At 41.9% G+C, this 22,047-nt stretch overlaps 2 protein-coding genes and 1 non-coding gene across 3 annotated transcripts in view; all 3 read right to left on the reverse strand.

Annotated features, from left to right (window-relative positions):
* Positions 1-6,046, reverse strand: part of PRKAA1 (protein kinase AMP-activated catalytic subunit alpha 1) — a 37,525-nt gene extending 31,479 nt beyond the window's left edge. The window contains exon 1 of the mRNA XM_034773467.1: positions 5,902-6,046. Coding sequence (XP_034629358.1) covers positions 5,902-6,031 — 130 coding nt within the window. The 5' untranslated portion in view covers positions 6,032-6,046. The remainder of the gene's footprint in view (positions 1-5,901) is intronic.
* An 11,055-nt stretch (positions 6,047-17,101) lies between these two features.
* Positions 17,102-21,726, reverse strand: RPL37 (ribosomal protein L37). Its single transcript, XM_034774537.1, has 4 exons — positions 21,597-21,726; positions 20,505-20,640; positions 19,604-19,688; positions 17,102-17,216 (listed from the first exon to the last, which is right to left on the reverse strand). Exons 1-4 carry the CDS (start codon positions 21,597-21,599, stop codon positions 17,147-17,149), a joined length of 294 nt encoding a protein of 97 aa, XP_034630428.1. The 5' UTR covers positions 21,600-21,726; the 3' UTR covers positions 17,102-17,146.
* On the reverse strand, positions 17,325-17,405 carry LOC117879706. The gene has a single exon (XR_004646361.1). It is a non-coding gene; the product is annotated as a small nucleolar RNA SNORD72 (small nucleolar RNA).
* Positions 21,727-22,047: the final 321 nt, after the last annotated feature.

Genomic DNA, 22,047 nt, shown 5'->3' on the forward strand with positions numbered 1-22,047 from the left:
CCAGTAGTTTATTCACAGTAATCACAATTTATCAAGCTTCATAAGCCAGGCTAACAAAAACTCAAATGCCAATGTGGAAATTTTTAGAAAACAGATTTAGCCTAGACTGCAGTCTGCATAATGAAGCTGGTCTGTCAACATAAGCTAAACCTGTTTTCAAGTTACCTAGAAGAGAAAATGGTCAGATTGAAGGTTGTTTTATCACACTGTAGCTTGAGTTTGCGTATTTTGACAAGTAAAGAATCAAAGTTTAGAATACTCATAGACTCATAGACTCATAGACTTTAAGGTCAGAAGGGACCATTATGATCATCTGGTCTGACCCCCTGCATGCTGCAGGCCATAAAACCGTCCCTACCCCTTCCCTGGACTCTGCTGTTGAAGTCCCCAATCCTGTTTTAGGTGACTTCAATTGGCAGAAACCCTCCTGCTAGAGATCCCTGCCCCATGCTGCGGAGGAAGGCGAAAAACCTCCAGAGGCTCAGCCAATCTGCCCTGGAGGAAAATTCCTTCCCGACCCCAAATATGGCGATCAGTAAGACCCCGAGCATATAGGCAAGAGTCTCCAGCCTGACCCCTGTCGGCCATTATACAATTTACCTACCATTTCTTGGTTTTCCTTGACTACTATGTTTTACCATTAAACCATTCCCTCCATAAATTTATCTAACTTAATCTTAAAACCAGACAGGTCCGTCGCCCCCACCGTTTCCCTCGGAAGGCCGTTCCAATATTTCACCCCTCTGACGGTCAGAAACCTGCGTCTAATTTCAAGCCTGAACCTCCCCACGGCCAGTTTATATCCATTCGTTCTCGTATCCACATTAGTACTAAGCTGGAATAATTCTTCTCCCTCCCTCGTATTAATCCCTCTAATATAGTTAAAGATAGCAATCATATCCCCCCTCAGCCTTCGCTTTGTCAGACTAAACAACCCAAGCTCCTCTAGTCTCTTTTCATACGACAGGTTTTCCATTCCTCTGATCATCCTAGTGGCCCTTCTCTGCACCCGTTCCAGTTTAAGTTCATCTTTTTTAAACATGGGAGACCAGAACTGCACACAGTACTCCAAATGAGGTCTCACCAGCGCCTTGTACAACGGAAGCAGGACCTCCTTATCCCTACTAGATATACCTCGCCTAATGCATCCCAAGACAGCATTGGCTTTTTTCACCGCCACGTCGCATTGTCGACTCATAGTCATCCTGCGGTCTACCAGGACCCCTAGGTCCTTCTCCTCTTCCGTTACTTCTAACCAATGCGTCCCCATCTTGTAACTAAAATTTTTATTAGTCATCCCCAAATGCATCACCTTACACTTTTTACTATTAAATTTCATCCTATTCCTGATACTCCAATTCACAAGCTCATTCAAGTCTCCCTGCAGGATATCCCTATCCTCCTCCGAATTTACAACGCCTCCCACCTTCGTATCATCCGCAAACTTTATCAGCCCACTCCTGCAATCGGTCCCGAGGTCAGTTATAAATAAATTAAATAAAATGGGTCCCAAAACCGAACCTTGAGGCACTCCACTAGTAACCTCCCTCCAACCCGACAGTTCACCCTTTAATACGACCCGCTGCATTCTCCCCATTAACCAATTCCTTATCCACCTCTGGATCTTCATATCGATCCCCATGTTTTTCAGTTTAACCAATAATTCCTCATGGGGTACAGTATCAAACGCTTTACTGAAATCCAGGTATATTAGGTCCACCGCATTTCCCTTATCTAATAAATCCGTTACTTTCTCAAAGAAGGAGATCAGATTCGTTTGGCACGATCTGCCCTTCGTAAAACCATGTTGTAATTTATCGCAATTGCCACTAACCTCCAGGTCCTCAACTAGTTTCTCTTTTAGAATTTTCTCTAACACCTTGCACACTACAGATGTTAAACTAACAGGCCTGTAGTTACCCGGATCACTTTTTTTCCCTTTCTTGAAAATAGGAACCACATTAGCTATTCTCCAGTCTAACGGGACCACCCCCGAGTTTACAGATACATTAAATATTATCGCTAACGGGCCTGCTATTTCCCGCGCCAATTCCTTCAATATTCTCGGATGAAAATCGTCCGGTCCTCCCGACTTAGCCCCATTAAGGCATTCAAGTTTTGTTTCTACCTCGGATACGGTAATCCCCCATCCTGAATGCCCCTCTGTAGTGATGCTAGCATCCCTAATACCTTCATTGGCCTCATTAAACACCGATGCAAAATATTCATTGAGATATTGCGCCATGCCTAGATTGTCTTTAATCTCCTCTCCGGCAATAGTCTTCAGCGGTCCCACTTCTTCTTTCTTTGCTTTCTTCCTATTTATGTGGCTGTAAAACCTCTTACTATTGCTTTTAATTCCCCTCGCTAGGTCCAACTCTACACGGCCTTTGGCCTTTCTCACTCTATACCTTTGATTCCTCTTAAAAATAGAAGTTAAACAAATTCATACATATTAAAATAAGTCATAAGTGATAGCCATGCACACGTCTTTGCTGAGCGACCACATTATTTGACCACTTTATCATCTCTTCCACACTTCCTTATTTTCTGGTTTGGCCATATGCAATAATTTTATTGTTAAGTGCTTCAGGACAGACATATCTGGGCATTTTACACAGACTAAGATTTCCAGCACTATTTTGGACATTGGAATAGACAAAAAAGTGCACTATTTTATCTTTAGGGTTTACTTTTGTCTCGTGTGTATCTAGAAAGAAGTTTCCTCTACACTACTTCCTATAAGTGTATTACTTTTTTTAAAATGGAGGAAAAAAGTCTTATGAAGAATCTTGCTTCCCTAATTGCATTTGGAAATGTGAACTATTTACCTTTCCAAGTTTCCAGTTGGAATCAGTACCAATTTAGGATGCAAGATTTTAAATTGGCAGGAAAAAAAAAAAAAAACACACCACAAACCTAGATTAAGGCAAGCTCCTTTACTTGATAGTTTGTTTTAAAAAAATGTATGTTGAGTCCTATTAAATACATTTATGACAAAATGTTTGCTTAACAAAAGGGAAAGTAGTTTTTAAATTCTAGCTTTACCCTTGGTTTCTCACCATTATAGTATTTCAACCTTGACTGCAGATTCCTGAAAAATGCAACAGTAAAAGCATTCCTCCCAGAGAATGATGGACTTGGAAGCCAAGGGTCCACCACACTTACTGCCTAGCATAGTGGCTCTCAAGCTGCCACTTGGGGCTGCCTTTATCAATATACGAAATATCCATTTTCAAGAAGTAATTATTCCTATTTGTTGAAGCCAAGTCCAGATTTGGGGGTTCCATAAGACCTTCTGATCATCTTAAAACCTCTCAACACAATGCACAATTTAGGCCTTTATCATGGGCTTTAATGTATGTTCAACTATGATCAAATGTGTTGATGACACCAAAACTGGAGACACAACATGACACAGAATGACAGAACCAAACAGCAAAGTGAACCAGCGGTGGGGGGAGTAAGGCAGAGGAAATCATTGAAGGCTGCAGCCCAACAAGGGCTACTATAAGTGACAAATTTTATATGCATTTAAAGCTGGCTAATATTTTCCAACACAATATTTTTTCTAGTGCAAACAAAGCCACATGCACATGAACACAGAATCTCATTCAAGAATCTTGCCCTTCTTGAAAGATCCTCCTTCCCCAAAACTTATCTTGTCAAACTCAGCTCTGAGGGGAGATTTTTAATTTACACATCCACAATACATAGAATATCAGGGTTGGAAGGGACCTCAGGAGATCATCTAATCCAATCTCCTACTCAAAGCAGGACCAATCCTCAGACAGATTTTTGCCCTAAATGGCCCCCTCAAGGATTGAACTCACAACCTTGGGCTTAGCAGGCCAATGCTCAAACCACTGAGCTATTCTTTCCCCCATGAACAGGACTCTCACATATTTTAAGATATTGAGGATGTTGGGGTCTAGTGGATTCAGCACAGGAAGTCCTAATCTCAGAGCTCTAATATTGGCTGTGTCATTAAGGGTATGTCTACATAGCAAATGGTGGTGTGACTGTAGCACAGACAGGCATATCCACACTCGTTTTAATCTAGTAGCCCATGTAGCAATAATAGTGAGGAAGTGGCAGCACAAACTTCAGTGCAGGTTAGCTGCCCAAATACAAACCAGGGATCTGAGGTACTATTTTGGTTGCTAGCCCACATTGCCACATCTTCACTACTATTGTGGTTAATTTGCTGTGTAGAAATACCCAAGGCCATATAAGTTAGGGTACATCAAAACTTTTCTATGCCTCCACTTCCCCATTTGTAAACTGGGGAAACTTCCTGCCTTACAAAGCTGCTGAACATGACTGTTTATGCAGCACTTTACATTGTCAAAGTTTCATTTTAAGTACTTTGGTGGCAATACCACAAAAATAAGTACAAAAACTAAATTAATGTTAACTTCGATATTTTTATTGCATAAATCAGAATATTCTAAATACAAGTATGGTTACAGTCACTCTTCTGAAGACAGAGACAAAGAGTCCTGTGGCACTTTATAGACTAACAGACGTACTGGAGCATAAGCTTTCGTGGGTGAATACCCACTTTGTTAGATGAATGTGGCGAAGTGGGTATTCACCCACAAAAGCTTATGCTCCAATATGTCTGTTAGTCTATAAGGTGCCACAGGACTCTATCGCTTTTTATGGATCCCGACTAACCACGGCTACCCCTCTGATACTCTTCTGAAGAAGTGATACTGAATTTCAGCAAGTAAGTTTTCTTAAGTAGGTGGGGTTTTTTGTTTTTTGGGGGGAGGGGAGGAGCTATTCCTCCTCTAAACAATGGTTACTTCTTGTTCTAAGACAATAGGACCCACCCATTGTCAAAATCAGCAAATTCAATTGTAGTTTCCCACAAATGCTTACAACATAGCAGAGGCCATTTCCACACCACCGTCTACTGCAGATGATTTCAAAAAGCACTGCACTGATTTCATTATTTTTCCATGCCGTAACTACATTACTGAAGCTGGAACCTAGATGTTTAACTGAGGCCTAACTGAAATGCCAGTCTCACATGTGTCCACCTTCTACAGATGACCCAATGAAATATCACCCCTGCACTCGAGAGTTGTCTCTGACCCAGCTATCAGTCCTTCCACTGAGAGCTGAAGTTCCAGGAACTTCAGGTTAACAGTCTTTGTTCGGTTTTGCTTTACCCGCCTCTCTCACTGGTTCTGGATTAAACTTCAGGACCCCGTTAAAACGCAGGAATTGCCATGCCAAACCCGATGATTCATCGAACCCAATATCCTGTCTGAAACCGTGGCCTAGCCAACACCGGGAAAATGACTGTTAAACCGTGGGGAGTTCACTGTGATTAGTGCACATGATCAAGCACTGCCCTGATCGCCTTCATCATCCTCGCCAGTGCCAGTGGAGGTGCGATTCCTGTCGATCGGAATGGGCAGTTGTTGGCTGAAAGGTGCAACTGCTGCCCGGCAGATAACTGGGCTCCAGGGCTGCGCGCTGCTGCAGCACCGTTATGATAAAGGCAGGCACGTGTCAGGAGCAAACCGGGGACTCCGGGAGAGCCCGAGCGAAGCCGAGCAAGGCGCCCGAGCTGCTCGGTACGTGCCCAGGCCGCATGGCAGCCAGGCCCTCCGGGCGCTCGCCGCGTACGCCTCAGGCTCCACCCGCTCGGGCACGGCCCTCCCGCACAGGCCACCCGGCGCTGAGGCCGGAGGGAGCGGGACTGGGGAGGGGGAGGCGCCAGCCCGCAAGGTTGCTACGGCGGGTACACAGAGCAGGGGACGAGAAGGACCCAGCTCCCTCAGGCCGGCGGGAGGGGTGAACGGCCCCAGCTCCCGCAAGCCAGAATCTGCAGCCCGCCCCGCGGGGAAAGGGCAGCAGGTCCCCCGGGGGGTCTCCGGCTCTCACCCTTGACTTTGCCGAAGGTGCCCACGCCCAGCGTGTCCCCCAGGATGTAGTGCCCGATCTTCACCCGCCCGTGATCATGTTTCTGTTTATCCGCCGCCGCCATCTTGAGCCAGGAGCCGAGTCTGCGCATAGCGATAGCCCAGAGAGATACAGGGGCTCGGGGGAGGAGCAAACACACAGCGCCCGCCCGCACCGAAACCCGGAAGCGGACCCATGGCCGGACACCAGTCACTTTATCGCCTTCCGCAGGGGCAAACCACTGCGCCTTTCCGGGGGGGTTCTGGAATCATCTAACTGTGCGCCTGGCGGGGGCGTGGCGCAGGTGGGCAGCTGCAGGGCTCGCGCGGCCGGGGGGTTCTGAGACGTGTTTCCCGGGCTGCTGCTCCGTTCTGGTCCTGTAAAAACAACAAGGAGTCTGGGGGCACCTTAAAGACTAACAGATTTATTTGGGCATAAGCTTTCGTGGGTAAAAACCTCACTTCTTCAGTTTTACCCATGAAAGCTTATGGCCAAATAAATCTGTTAGTCTTTAAGGCGTCCCCAGACTCCTGGTTGTTTTTGTAGATACAGACTAACACGGCTACCCCCTGATACTGGTCCTGTAGTTGCCCACGGCTGGGACATTCCAGGGGACAGATGGGGGAAGGAGAATAGAGAAAAGGGTGCCCATCTCAGACAACCACCGTTCCCTGCCACCTTGCAAAGGTGAGTCTACAAGTGGGGGAAAAGCTGAATGAAAGGGGGTAGTCAGTGGAAGGTCTGGAGTGAAGAAGGCAGGGTGTTAAGTTGTGATGTTAAATTATAACAGGCTTGATGAAGCCTCTCTTTTAAGTGCACATGTTCCCAGCCCAATTAGTGTTGCCAGCTGGCAGTTCCTTCAGGAAACCAGCCTCTCCAGAAAATTAAAAAGCTTGCACTAAATAGTCCCAGATTTCAGGGCCAGCTGGTCTCCTTAGCAATGCCAGAGTGGGGAGATATTGCACATATTGTGTACTTGTAATAAAAATGCTGTGAGAGAATGCACCATTTTTCATATATGAATAAAATGTTACCACTGTGGGTTCAGTGATGAGTATCGTTAGACTGCCATCAGAGTGGGATTTCTTATGGACTGCGACCTGGTCAGTTGTACAAGTTTGCAGAGAGGGAATCTGCCTCTGTAAATAGTCAAGTGACTTTTTAAATGTCAAGTTTTAGTTTTCTTCTGGAGAATACCTGCAAGTTTCTACTGATGCTAAATGAAGCTGCCTGCATCCTAATCACGTTTGAGATGCCAGTAACATAAAAACTATGCTGTATTTTTCACTTCCAGGAACCATTCAAGATATTGGTTAATTACTTTGCACTTAAATATGTACCTATCCCTGGTTCTGGCCATATACATCACATTTAAGCATCAAAATTAAGAAATAAAATTGACAAAGTCAATTCAAAGAGACCCCCATTCCTGAATAAATAAAACTCCCTCTGTTCTAGCTTTGTTAAAGAAATGACCTGAGAAAAATGCTCTTAGAAAGATATACACATGTGCTTAACTTCGACTTGAGTAGTCCCATTGAAGGAACTAAAGGTCAACAAACAGGTTATCGGGCCAACTGAGGGAGAGGATTCTAGAGGCAGGGAACCTCTGCTGACCATCCTTGCCTCCAGAGTTCAACTGAGGAACCATGGAAGGAGAGAAGCACTCTATAAGGTAGTGAGCACCAAAACCTTATGGGGCTTTAGAAATTAAAACCTACACATTGAACTGTTCCTAGAAAAAACATTAGCTAATACAAAGAGGAATGTCTTATGAGATCAAAGCACAGAATAAAATGACCCACGAATAGACCTGGGAAGTCACTGCATTTTTAATGACACCTATAAATTCAGTCTTTCACTTGGTACCCCACCCCAACCTTTTCATCCTCATTTTAAATCATTTGGGAAGTTGAGTGAAATTTTTAGCTGTTTTGAACATGCCCATGCGCAGTTCAGATCCTGTTGAGGGAATAAAACCAAAAAGATAGAGGAGTAAGTCATCCCTATCAGCTAACCTAGAAGAGCCCTAACTCCTCCTATCACAATGATAAGCACCCTGATCCCCCAACTGGTCCTACTGACAAATTGCATCAGCACTGCTTGCAGAAGAGAAGGAAACGTATTGAACCTAGATATTACAGCACTTCCTCTTTTCTTGAATACGATGCTGTACACAAGTGAGACTGGTGTGCTCTCCTCCCCAGCTCCTGCATCCAGTCTCCACTGAAGACTAGATTCTACTACTCTTACTGATTTCAGTAAGCCCGCTTCTGGAATAATCTGCTACTCAGTTAGAATAAGAATGGCCACACCTGGCCCTGAAGGAGTAAGAGAAATTGGCAAAGAAGAGGAGAAAAGGAAAAAGCTTGGTTGCTGCTTCTTTGTTATGGTGGTAGGGTGACATAAGTTATAATCTATAAAGCCGTTAAAAGTCTATGTCCCAGCTACCTGTGGGACTGCCTCTCTCCCTGTGGGACTGCCTCTTTCCCTTTGTCACATTGTAGTGACTAAGGTATAATCTATACTAGAAGAAGTTTGCTAGTGTAGCTTATACGACTCCCCCAAACTTACCAAGACACACTGGCTAAAGCATTTTTTCCATTATAGTCAAGTAGACAAGGGCTTTTGCTGATATAAAAGTGTTGTTTAAAAAAAAAAAAAAAAAAAAAAAAAACACACTCCTAAACTAATGTTACAAATACTGTCAAAGGTTACTAGTGTAGCCAGAAGCGCCGCCAGCTTTTCTGCAGCCCTAGGCAGCGGAAGGTCCCGCCCCGAAATGTCGCCCCCCCACAGAGGCGACGGAAGGTCCTGCCGCCGAAATACCCCCAAATTGTAGTGCCCTAGGCGACCACCGAGGTTGCCTAATGGGTTGCGCCAGCCCTGAGTGTAGCCCTGGCATAAGTTGACCTTGAGGGTTCCTGTTGTCAGATCCTAGAACATATCCACAACTAGCAGCAAGGTGTTCTCAGTTAAAGGACCTTATACAAAGAATATGCTTACTGCGGGACACCAGAAGCAAATTAGGCAATTTTTATTTAGTCAGGCCTTCAACTCACAATTGATGGTCACAGTGAAGAGTGCTTTAGCCTGGATTTGTTTGACTGACGAAATGTCTGAAGTCAATGGCTCCAGAAACTATAGTACTGTATGTATGTATTTGCATAAATTTAACTGTAGTTAGGTGCACAGATGCTACATATTGATAGACTCTGAACATATTTAAATAGATAATTAAAATATAAAAACATTGTCAAAATTATTAATTTAAATACTCAAAAATTATATTAATCTTCAATTTGACTCACTGCACAACCTGTTTAATTATATATTTAAGATCATAAATAGAGCTCATTAGGAAATGGAATTTTTGTTGAGCAGGAAATTATGACACTTTGAAATTTCCTTCCTGTCCAATTCAGGACAAAAGTAAAAAATTTAGAAATTTACCACAGAACAAAAATTCTGAAGTATTTTATGTAGGAAGCATCAAAATGACATCTAAATACACCTCTACCCCGATATAACGCGACCCGATATAACATGAATTCGGATAGAACGTGGTAAAGCAGTGCTCCGGGGAGGCGGGGCTGCGCACTCCAGCGGATCAAAGCAAGTTCAATATAACGCAGTTTCACCTATAATGCAGTAAGATTTTTTGGCTCCCGAGGACAGCGTTATATCGGGGTAGAGGTGTATTTTGTTTAGATAATGTCAACGTTTTGTTTCAATAACACTGAAACAATATAAATAAAAATGATATAAACATTTAATAGAATATTAAAATAAGTTTTTAAAAATAAAAAATAGTCTAAATGAAACACAGTTGGAATAAAATAAGTCAAAACTAAACGAGAGACTAAATTAAATCTCCTTTTGAATTTGAATCATATTGAATTTTTTTGTCAACACTTTCCTGCAAAATGTTTAGATTTCGATGAAACAGCATTTTCTAAGGAAAAGCTGGTCAAAATTTTTTAACAAACAGTATCTTCACGTATGCATTTAATAATTCATACAGGAATAGGATGTACAACATTTGTTCAATGTGTTCTAAGTAAATACTATGAAAATGTTAACTTTTTTCCTTTCCTGAAATTTGTTACTGTAACAATATGTGGGTGCCTGCAAGATGTTATCCAGTGAGAAGTCATCATCCACCTCTCTGGCTTAATTTATAGTATGTTATAGTTTTTATAAAGATTTGTATCACAGTTATTGAACTTATAGACTTTAAAAGGTTTTTTGGCTTCACTAGTGGAGTTGAAAGCTCCAGTTTGTTCTTGAAATGATTATCAACTCCCTGGTGAAAGGCACTCTTCTGTAGAGAGCATTAATCTTGCAAGAGAATCTGTTTCTGCATCTGTTAAAGAATATTTCTTACATTACACCCCTCCTACCTAAATATTAAATACAATAATTTAAAACCCATTCCAAAGGCTATTGAAGACTCCCATTTACTTCAGTAGGTTTTGGATCAGCCCTTAGTGCAGAAATTAGAAATTAAGATTGTGCATGTTTTATTTCTTGTAAATATCAAAGGTTTTTAGTCTTTAAATTTCAAACATTAAAATCAGCAGTTTAATATTTATCTGATACTTGACTGTATCCTTAGCCCTGTCTTTGTAAAATTGTGATGGGGTCACAACTAGAAACTTGTCTAATCTGGGGATATTTTTTTTTAAAAAAAGGTCCTTTAGATGAACAAGCCCGACTAGAAACTCTGAGCCACAGGAGAGAGAAACAGTGGCTACTGAAAAGAAGAATTACACTTGTGTGAAACGGACAGCAGAATTTGACTCAAAATGCATAGCATGTTAACCAATCACCTGTATATTTTTAAATTAAACAGGAATTTGGAGTGAATTTAATAAAGCAGTTGCTAACATCTACAGCAACTGACCTCTTGAAGTCAAAATGAAACCTTAGAAGGCACAATCTCCTGTTTACAGAAAATACAGGCAGTGTGTAATAAAAGCTAATGTGAAGAAAGTATTGGATAGAGTAACTGAAGACAAATCCTAATTTTATTTTCTAATATGTCTACATTTTTGTGGCCAGCCTTAGCTAGAATAATAATAATAATAAATTGTGATGCTATTGTTTCAGACTATAAAGTGGCTGCTAGCTGAGGTCAGGAATATATTTTTCTCCTCTGATATTGTACAGTAGACAAAGTGCATTGGGTTTTTGTTTTTTAACCTTCCTGTGAATCATCTGGTATGCTACTCAGAGGATCATTGGTCTCATAGCATGGAGGCTGTTATGGACTATCCACGTCTGAACTGATCTTCAGTACCTTCAGCATGTTTACATTATGTTTATATTTATTATACATTTAGGATTATTTCTATGGTAGAATAACTAATCTCCTTTAGTTGCCTTTGTTTCACATGAAAAATAACTCTGGTGAGCAGTGAACACTACACAGTGGCCTTTTCACTACCTTCCCCTTCTTGGGCCCAGTGGACAACTTGCTTTCTGTCATAACAGGTCCACTTCATTCTGATTCAGTTTGTTTCATGAAGACTTGCCACTTCTCCCAATACCACCCCCTACCCCTTTTACATTTTAAATGTAAGTTTTGAATAATTTTCCCACTGGAATCATTTTCCTCTTTCAAGCTTCCGCCCCATTAGGATTTGTTTTAAAGTGGTACCTCTTCACCCAAGAAGGAAAGATGGCTTTGTGGGTCAGGGCACTAGCCTGGGACTCTGCAGCTCTTGGTTCAAATCCCAGTTCTAGCATAGTCTTCTTGTGTGACCTTTAGCCTCTGTTCCCACTCTGTATATTGGAGATGATACTTCTCTTCTCATATGTTGAAGATAAACACATTAATGATTCCGAGGCACTCAGTAACTATGGTGATAGGGGACCATATAACTAGATACAGTATCCTGGGCCATGGATGAAACAGCTCATCAACCCCATCCATAAGGAATATAGTCCGATACTATGGCAGTAACTACACCAGGTTTAACAACCAGAATAGGGAATGCACAAGCATTTGCAAAGTGCAGGCATGTGATTTTTGCACATGTAAAAGTTGAGGCCAACTAGATGTCTACCTGAAATTTTATTCCAAAATTTTATCAGAAATAACTCTGATCTTTTCCTCCTCTCTAAATATATAATACATTTAAAATAATTAATTAATGACTCCATTTATCAAGGAACAGCTGAAGATTATTTACATTATAATTAATTTTGCATTATCTGTATAAACTTATGAATAATTAATGTCAGGTGCCCAGTTTCTTTACAAATTCCAATTAAACCTCTAATTAATTGACATCAATGTCCTTTAACAGTCAAAACTTAGAACAAATAAATAGAACAGAGAATAGCATGTTCTGTGGCATTTAAGACTTGATCCTGAAACACTCTTACTTAGGGCTCTGAATTAAATGATTAAAGGGTTGGAAAAATATGGCTAACGATAGACTCAAGAGCCCAGATCCTCACAGGTATTTAAGCTCCTCTCTTCCATTGCAATCAATGGAAGTTAGGAGCCTAAATACCTTTGAGGATGCAGGCCAAGAAGCTGAGTCTATTTAGCTTAACAAAGAGAAGAATAAGGGCTGATAGGATCAGTGTATAAATACCTATATGGGGAACAAAAAATTCGTAATAGGATCTTCAATCTAGTAGACAAAGGTATAACAAGACCTAGTGGCTGGAAAATTGAAGCTAGACAAATGTCAGTGGAAATAAGGCACACATTTTTAACGTCAAGAATAATTAACACTAGGAACAACTTACCAAGGGGTGTGGTGGATTCTCCATCATGGACAATCTTTAAATCAGGACTGGATGTGTAAAAGGTATGCTCTAGTTCAAACAAATTAATTCACTGAAGTCCTATGGCCTGTGTTATACAAGTCAGACTAGATGATTACAATGGTTCCTTTTGGCTTTATAATCTATGAATTCCTATTAGTTTCAGTGGAATCTGGAGGGTCTTCAGCACAGCATTGAATTGGGCTCTACTAAAGTAAAGCAGCCAAAGAAAATAAATATGGGAATTCCTAATTTGCTTTGAAGAAAAATCTAAGTGGACCAGATCATGCACCTATAAAATCCACAGCTGGAGTGGTGGGGGAGGGATAGACTATTTTAACAGCAGTTTTTTGTGAAGATTGTGGGAAGTGAGCAACCCAGTGTTGGGTGGGATGCACATTGTCCACTAGCTCCACTGACATTTTCCAGAAAGATAATACATTTTAGGGATGAATTGCCTTTCTTAAGCCACTTGCTGGGGTAGGAGTCAGTCCTATGGATAGCAATTGCAAGGGAGTGGGGACAGTGATTAATTTGTAATGAAAGAGGTGCCAGGGCTCAAGCAATTTTTTGACTTTGATAACTGATGTGGCAAGCCCAGAGGTGCCAAGATTAGGAACTGCCAAGCCCAGAGGTGCTGGGGCTCAGCCCTGGCACAAATTAAGCACTGAGTAGCCAGGAGAACAAAGCCATGGAATGTGAATCCTATAGTCTCTCGTGGACCGATTCCAGGGGGCCATTTAGGGATCTGGGGTAAAAATCTGTCTGGGGATTGGTCCTGCTTTGAGCAGGGGGTTAGACTAGATGACCTCCTGAGGTCCCTTCCAACTCTGATATTCTATATATCACATTGGTAGATGTGCAGGTGAACGAGCCGCTGATAGTATGGCTGATGTAATTAGGTCCTATGATGGTGTTCCCTGAATATATGGCCAGAGTTGGCACCAGGCTTTGTTGCAAGGATAAGTTCCTGGGTTAGTGTTTTTGTTGTGTGGTTGCTGGTGAGTATTTACTTCAGGTTGGGGGGCTGTCTCTAAGCGAAGACTGACCTGTCTCCCAAGATCTGTGAGAGTGAGGGATAGGTTGTAGATTCTTGATGATGCACTGGAGAGGTTTCAGTTGGGGGCTGAAGGTGACAGCTAGAGGCATTGTTACTTTCTTTGTTGGGCCTGTCCTGTAGTAGGTGACTTCTGGGTACTTTTCTGGCTCTGTCAATCCGGAAACCTACTGACTGCTATACTTACCTACATGCCTACAGTTTTCATCCAGACCACACCACATGATCCATTGTCTACAGCCAAGCTCTAAGATATGACCCATTTGCTCCAACCCTCAGAGAAACACCTACAAGATCTCTATCAAGCGTTCTTACAAGTACAGTACGCACCTGCTGTAGAGAAGAAACAGATTGATAGGAGCACACTTCAACCTCCCTGGTCACTCAATTACAGACCTAAAAGTAAAGTAGCCCACCTTAATCGCTTAGTCTCATTAGAGTTGGTATGGCAACCCCCATTTTTTCAAGTGGTGTGTGTGTGTATATATATCTATACCTATATATCTTCCTACAGTATTTTCCAGTGCATGCATCTGATGAAGTGGACTTTATCCCACAAAAGCTTATGTTCAAATAAATTTGTTAGTCTCTAAGGTGCCACAAGTACTACTCGTTCTTTTTGCTGATACAGACTAGCATGGCTACCACTCCACCATGCCTGTCACCATCGATAGGATAGTTATCAATAAATAGATATTTATTTAAAGTAGTTTTTTTTTGGGGGGGGGGGGAGAATATGGACAAGCTTAAGTGTATTGGAAAGCTTCAGAATGTTTAAAAAATCAGTAAACTTTAGCTTTTACTTATAAGTGCTTCACACCTACCCTTCAAGAAAAATGGTTCTCAAATACAAGTGTGATTTTAACATTAAATAGTTCACCAGTAATTATCACATTAACTATTTTATGGCGTTTCTTAAAATAATAAACATCAGTAGTTTAGCAGATTACAGCAAAGCAAGAACCTGGAGAAACTGATGATATTGTTTTCAGTCCACAAATACAAATTCAACAATGTTCAACGGATATTGACCAACTGCTCCAACAACTGTGCCTATATTAGACTTGTTTCTATCATTTATGAAATTCCCCTGAATACAATATAAGTGTAATTGAACATGTTTGCACAATTTTCACTTGGTGTTCAAGTAACCAACAACTTATTATACTGCTGTACTGTATAAAAATCCCTTTTCATTCCTCTTTCAGTGTTATACACATTATTGATTTTCTGCTCCAGCACTTCTATTTGATCATGACATAAACTGACCTTTTTCTAACAGATACTTCAGCCCAATATATTTCACATCAGGGAAGCTGACAAACAGTAGTAGCAAAGGGCTAGGCATTTTTCTTTACAACAGCATATTGGATTTTTTAGTCAGGAGATCTGATTGCTCACAAAATAAGAATTCCTAGGTCGGTTGTGTCCTTTTTGCCACATAGAAAAAGAATTTACATACTGTGGAAGGAATGACCTAGCAGGTCACATATACTATTGCTAGGTGCGTTAGGACAGAAGCTTTCCCTACGCTTCAAGGACGCTGGAGATGCTCTTATTCAAGGACGCTGGAGAAGTGGGATATGCCAAAGCATTCAATAGTGGGAAGCTCTCCTAACCAGCCTACGTTCTTTTAATTTCATCCCCATTGCTTAGTTACACTTCTGCCATGATGGTGTTCATGTGCTATAGATGCATCTCATTACACATATGAAACAGGCATTTTTTAGCCAAACTATACATACTTACAAGACTAACATGAGAAACTACGACCACAGCACATTACGTAGTTGTAGAATTAAAAATGCTTTTGAAATTAAAATAAGTTGAGTCTTAAAATGTCTCCTTTAACAAAAGTGATAATATCAAAACAATTGATGGATAGAGTGGGTTTCTGCTATCATAACAGGATCAGCTGAGGGAAGGATAATAATTTTTCCTAGTTTAGAAATGGCCCAAGTAAATCTACAATTACATAGTTTGGATACATCTGCTGTACTCCCTCCCCAATCTTTCTTTGCTTGTGCTATACCATATACCAGGCTGGAGATGGGTATATAAACATCTCAGCTTGGTTTTAGGCCTACTGTACCAGGAAATGCTCACCCTTGCTGACTTGCCTGTTCTGCCCTCCCTCACTTAAGGGGCCTCAAGTCACTGCACCCAGCCTACAGTCTCACCATACAGCAGTCTTTCCAATGGCATCATCCTGAGAGAGAGAGAGAGAGAAAGAACCAGTTGTGGGTGACCAACCAAGTCTCCAGGGCAGGCTATAGAGTATCAGAACTATCAACACCCATTCCAAGAGACTCCTAATCAGCCCTCTCCCACAACATACAGATTAATGCACAAAACATCCGCTCATTTAACCTAAGTAACTCACTTGTACAGCACATCTCTAACCCCCAGAGCACTAATCCCTAGGGGTGGGGGGAAACCCCTCACACATGGTACCTTGATCCTAGCAATAAAATGTTACTACTGTCCTGCTTTTTTTGTTGTTTTCTTTTTGTAGGAGCAGGGGAGGTGTCTATCCAGAGCCCGACCCTCAATTGCAGATTATGTCTTGTTAATAATAAGGACTAGGCTAAGACCACATGTTCATTAGTGACAAACACTATTCTTTCCATAGTTGGAAATTTCACTCAACCCAAATGATGACCCTCTGAACAAGTGGGGTGAGACACTTTTTTAAATTGTGAAAAATAACAGTGAACAGAACACTAAAATACAAGATAAATAAGACCAAACCCCTTTTTTTTTAAAAAAAGTTTTCCCTTATATTCTGAAAGTCAATAAAAACTTTACATTCTGACATTAAGAATAACTTATGGCTTTATTTAGCTGATGGCGGTTATTTAAAATACACTCCAGTGCATATAGCGACTATTAGGATGAGAATATTTATAGTTCCTTGATAAGTGAATTGCTATTCTGTCTAAAAGAAAAGGAAAAAACGTGCATCTTATTTACAGTCCTATCTAGAACTGTGCACGTTTGTACAAATTAGTAGTTATATCAACCATAAGCTACTAAGTGATGAACATCTCCTACGGCTGTATATGTAGAAGACTTGTTATGCAGAAGGGAGTTTTGACATTATTCAGAGTAAAAGTTGTGTTGGTATAAAGAACTTTGCCCATAAAAAAACTTCAGCAATTACAGGATTTAGATGAACACTCTTAAAGATATAAATATGATCAGATGAGAAACATTAAAGAAATGTGTTGAAGTTCATTAAACACAACACTCTGTCAGAATCTATTACACATAAGACGCACATATATAGATACTCTTACCATTTCACTAAAGTAAAATAGGCGTTAAAAAAAAAACTGACAATTTTTTTCTGGATTAGACCATTTATTTTAACAAACAGATGAGTCCTTAAGATGAGCTGGATGCTGCAACAGCAGCTCTCTTGGGCTTAGGTGTTGTTCCTTCACGGAATCCATTCCTGTACGTACAAAAACAATAACAGAGTTACTGTTTTTTGAAAGCATTTTATATTCCAGGCTCCATTAAGTGGTATTTATTAGAAAGTTTCAGACAATGTATTTGGTTCAGCTTATCTCAGTTACAGGTCAAAATCACTCTGGAACTCATATGTTCAGACATTTTTAAAGAGAAACATCATTGACAAGCTGCTCATGAACATTTCAGTGTATCTATTTAAAATTTCACTCCTAGTAGAAGAGTTAAGTTATATTACCCAGAAATTCATGTCCCAACATAATGGACGCAATCCTGCAGTGCTTACTCAGGTAAAACTCCAGTTGAAATCATTCTATTTTTCTTTTTCCAGCAAGTGATTTTTTGAAGCCAAGGGGAGTTTCACTTTAGTAAGTACTGTATGATTAGATGCAAGGCTACTCCAAACACAAATCCCTCAAGCCTCCAATTACTAATGAAGTAAACTAAAGCAAAGTGAGAGCAGCTAGGAAAGAAACAAACAAGGGAACAGTCACTGCAAAGTTCACCAAGATAAGGCAATTAAATGCAGCTAACCAGTGCCGTGGGGCCATGTCTACACTAGTGATATTACAGCTGCGTGTGCGGCTGTAAGATCACTTGTGTAGCTGCTCTATGCCAACAGAAGAGAGTTCTCCTGTCAACATAATAAAACCACCTCCACGAGCACTGTTAGCTATGTCGGCAGGAGAAGGTATAGACAGCATTCTGTCAGTGTAACTTATGTCTCTCTGGGTGTTTTTTCACACCCTGAGCAACTTAAGTGGTATCGTAGACATGGCCTTAGATGTATCAAGTAGCAGGTTGCAGGAAGCGGGACATTTTGTGATTTATTATAACTTTTTTCTGACAGCCACTGTTGGGAAAGGACTACACGGGCCAAAAGAATAAGAGCTAACACTGACCCTAACTATAAATCTTTTTTGGAGTTTCAAGAGCAACACTACAGACATCACTATTAAAATCAATGTTCACGTTAAAAGAAGTTTCAGTTTTATTTTATACCTTCATGGAGCAGTGATGCTTTAAACTACATATGAACTCCATGTTGAAATATGAAAGGCACACCTTTAAGTGATTAATTCTCATTTTGAATGCAATTTCAACTTATCAAACATAACTATCTCAGTGTTAATAAGATACATGTTCCTGGATTAGTATTACTGTACTGTCCATACCAAATTGCTAAATGATCAACACTGGCAATCATGGCATTTCTTGCAAAAGGAACAGGCTAACAAAAAATATGTTAGCTATTCAGAAGCTGCTGTTATGGAAAATTAATCAAACATTTCGGTTTCTCTTTTATATGATGTGATTTCCTCCACAATTTAAAACAAAATACCATGATCACAATCATATCCTGGGATTCTGCTGGTAATGCCACATGTGGGCAAAAATCTCTGAAAACTTTCAAGGACCTGTTACAAGAAGTTCTGCTTCAGGAATTTGTTGAGTTGCAGGTAGTTACTATGCAACTACCACCACCCAGAAGATAAAAAATAAGTACTCTTTCAAGTGGACAACGGGCCCAATTCTGTGAGATGCAGAATGCCTTCATCTCACTTTATCAGTGCCTGGCAGAATCATCAGATCTAACAACATTATGAAGTAATCTGCTCAACAGAAACAAGTGCTGGACAAGACATTCCTTCTAAAAAAAGGTAATTTTAGTAATGAAGTGAAAGTCTGAAAGTCCTTTAAAGTCTGCTAGAGCATATCTAGTCCAAACATGCAATAGTGCAAAAAAAAAAAAAAAAGAAAGCCAGTCATCACAAAGAGAATGTATTATCATTGCGTAAAACCCCTCTAACTCCTTTTCCTCTTGTGTTCTTCACTCCACAACAACAGTGGAAAACACCGGTATAGTTACTTTAATTAAAATACCACTAAGTTACCACAAGTGCAGATCACTGCTTCAGACTTAAGAAAGAATATTGCTTCCATTTCTGATCCATGTTCATGTAATCCAAACTGGATTACATTCAAAACTAACAATATTATGCCCTATGTAGCCCCCATTAACAGAGCTTTCCAAAGCGTTTATAAACATTCATTAAGCCTTTCCTGACTTAGGTAAGTTCACTTGGCATGTTAGTTGCAGATCCTACATTAGAACTCAGAACTTCCAGTCTAAACAAATGGAGAATGCTACCAAGGAATGTTGGGTCAAATGTGATGTAAAAGGTATTTGATTCATATAAGATCTTTACAATAAACTGAAAAATTTAAGACTAAATACATACTGCATAAATTACAAAAGAAAATGGCAATAAGTGTTCGTTTAGATAATGGGTTTTTAAAAGGTATTTGAAGTCTGTGTAAGATCTCATGTTCTAGTGTAACTTGCATGCTTGAAATTCAGTGTTGTACCTGAATCGACGGTAGACATTTTTCAGGTGCCTCATACGACCAGTACCAGTGGTGTTGCGTCTTTTAGCCTTGGCACTCCAGTTATCTAGAATGCAATTTACAGATTTATTTTGTTTCACCTACACAATTAAGTGTATAAAATGAGACAGTAAATACCATCCCTGTTCTTCAGTGGGAACGAAGCAGAGCAACAGTAATACCACTAAAATATTTTAAATACGTGCACATCGAACAATGGTTGTTTCTACAGGATACGTTGCATATATGTATACATTTGATTTGGAGACATATAGCTATATGCAGAGCATCCCATGTGCAATGGGAACTTAGTGCTCATTTTCTCACAGTAGTTTCTCTATGGGTACGTCTACTCTACCCGCTGAATTGGCGGGTAGTGATCCATCTATCGGGGATTGATTTATTGCATCTAGTGTACATGCGATAAATCAATCCCTGATCGCCCTGCCGTTGACTCCTGTACTCCACCGCGGCGAGAGGCGGAAGCAAAGTCGACAGGGGAGCGGCAGCAGTCAACCCCGCGCCGTGAGGAAAGTCGACCTAAGATACGCAATTTCAGCTACGCTATTCTCGTAGCTGAAGTTGCGTATCTTAGGTTGATCCCACGGTATACCAGACCTATGTAAATAAAGAAAACAGAAGGTAGTGAACAAAAAGCTCCTTGAAAACTCTAAAGTGCATTGCAAAATACCACAGAACTCCTTATACAAACAATATTTTTTCTATTAAATCACAAAAAAACCCACTGTTTTGGTTGTGGTCATTTAGACAGAACCATCACTTTCACAAGTGACTATCCTGGTACTGTATGAATAGTTTCTTTATGAAAAACTAATTCAAAGAACAAGTTTACACAAATAATTTTTGAAGGTTCCATACTTACACTTTCTCTTGCGCTTAGCAGGGTACCCACATTTCCCACAGGTGGACTTCTGGAGATGGTATGCCTTGGATCCGCAGCGCCGGCACAAAGTGTGGGTCTTATTGCGGCGCTTACCGAATGACGATGTTCCCTTCGTCTGAAATACAATTCAGGAATATGCATGTCAGAAAACTGTATTAAATAAAAATACAGTTTTGGCTAGTGCTTAACCACATACCTCAAAACATAGTAAAGTATTCTGAAACTCACACTCAGACATTTTAATGAAACAACCAAAGGTTCACACAAATGCAGAGGTGGAAATACATCTAACATACACATCTCAGTTTTATGTATCACATCTCACTTTCTTAAACAGGAATGACTTACATTTCTGTATATCCCACCTTTATGATACAGATTCCTAATTCTGTTCTCAACCCCTCATATGATCTCTCATTGCGAGTAAACTGGGGGAATGGCATCATTCACCAACACAGCAGGCTCGTTTTGCACAAGCCAATGATAAATTTATATCTTTTTCATCAAAAAGACAACTCGGCAGGATCATTTTGACAAGTCACAGATCTAGGCAGCCCTCCCTACCTCATGTCCCCCAATGTTTGCCTGGCTCCCCTTATTAAAGAGCTCCCACAACCCCCTCTGGCACCACTGAGCCCCAACGCGCAGGAGGCTTTTACCGGATCTTTACAGGGCAGGTTGGTGGTTTACCCTTCAATACCGAGCTCTATTAACGCCGCCTCGCCGGCGCAAGGCCTCGCTCCACGCAGAGCCCCGTGGCTCTAGCCCGGCGGGGGGAAGCGAGGGAAGGTGCTCGCGGAGAGGACCCCGGAGGCGGGACACCCCGCGCCCCCCGCTCTCAGTGGGAGCGTGTCCAGCTCCTCCAGCCTCCGAGCGCGGCAAGAGGGAGCAAGGACCGGCCCCCGCTCGGGCCCGCCGTGGCCTCACAGCAGAGGCGGCCTGGAGCCCCGGCCCGCAACTCCATCGTGACGTACGGACTCGCCGGGCCCCGGGCAGCCTCTCCGCGCCGCGCAAGCCCCCGAATCCCGCTGGATGGCAGCGGATTCCCCCGACCCCCCTCCCGGCACTCACCATCTTCCTCCGGCCGCCAGCACCAAAGAGACCCGGGTCCGCCCAGCGCTTCCGCTATATCCCGCCCGCCACTTCCGGGTGCTGCGGGGAAACCGCTCCGCCCGGCCCGGCGAGGCATGGCGGGGGAGCCTGGGCCCGAGGGCCGGGTGGCAGAGCGGGGGAGCCTGAGGAGAGGGGACGGGGTGACACGGAGGGGAGCCTGGGCCCGAAGGCAGAGGGGGGCGGGGTGAGTGGGGGACACAGTGGCGTAACTTGGACCCGAGGGGGAGATGGGACGGGACACGGGGGGAGCGGGGACAGTTGGGGTGACATGACGGGGGACCTGAGGGGAGGGAGACGGGCCGGGTGACACAGCAGGGGAGCCTAGGGGAAGATAGAGGGGGTGACACAGAGGGGAGCCAGCCAGGGCCCAGGGGAGGAGGAAGGGGTGACACGGGGGGGAGCCAGGGGG

This window comes from Trachemys scripta, chromosome 6 (assembly GCF_013100865.1).
Source record: "Trachemys scripta elegans isolate TJP31775 chromosome 6, CAS_Tse_1.0, whole genome shotgun sequence".
NCBI classification, from domain to species: Eukaryota; Metazoa; Chordata; order Testudines; family Emydidae; genus Trachemys; species Trachemys scripta.

Coding starts and splice junctions, on each gene's coding strand:
- RPL37 (XM_034774537.1), bottom strand. Junction 19,689..20,504: donor TGCTAAGCGCAAGAGAAAGT/GTAAGTATGGAA, acceptor ATTGCATTCTAG/ATAACTGGAGTGCCAAGGCT. Junction 17,217..19,603: donor AATGTCTACCGTCGATTCAG/GTACAACACTGA, acceptor TTGTACGTACAG/GAATGGATTCCGTGAAGGAA.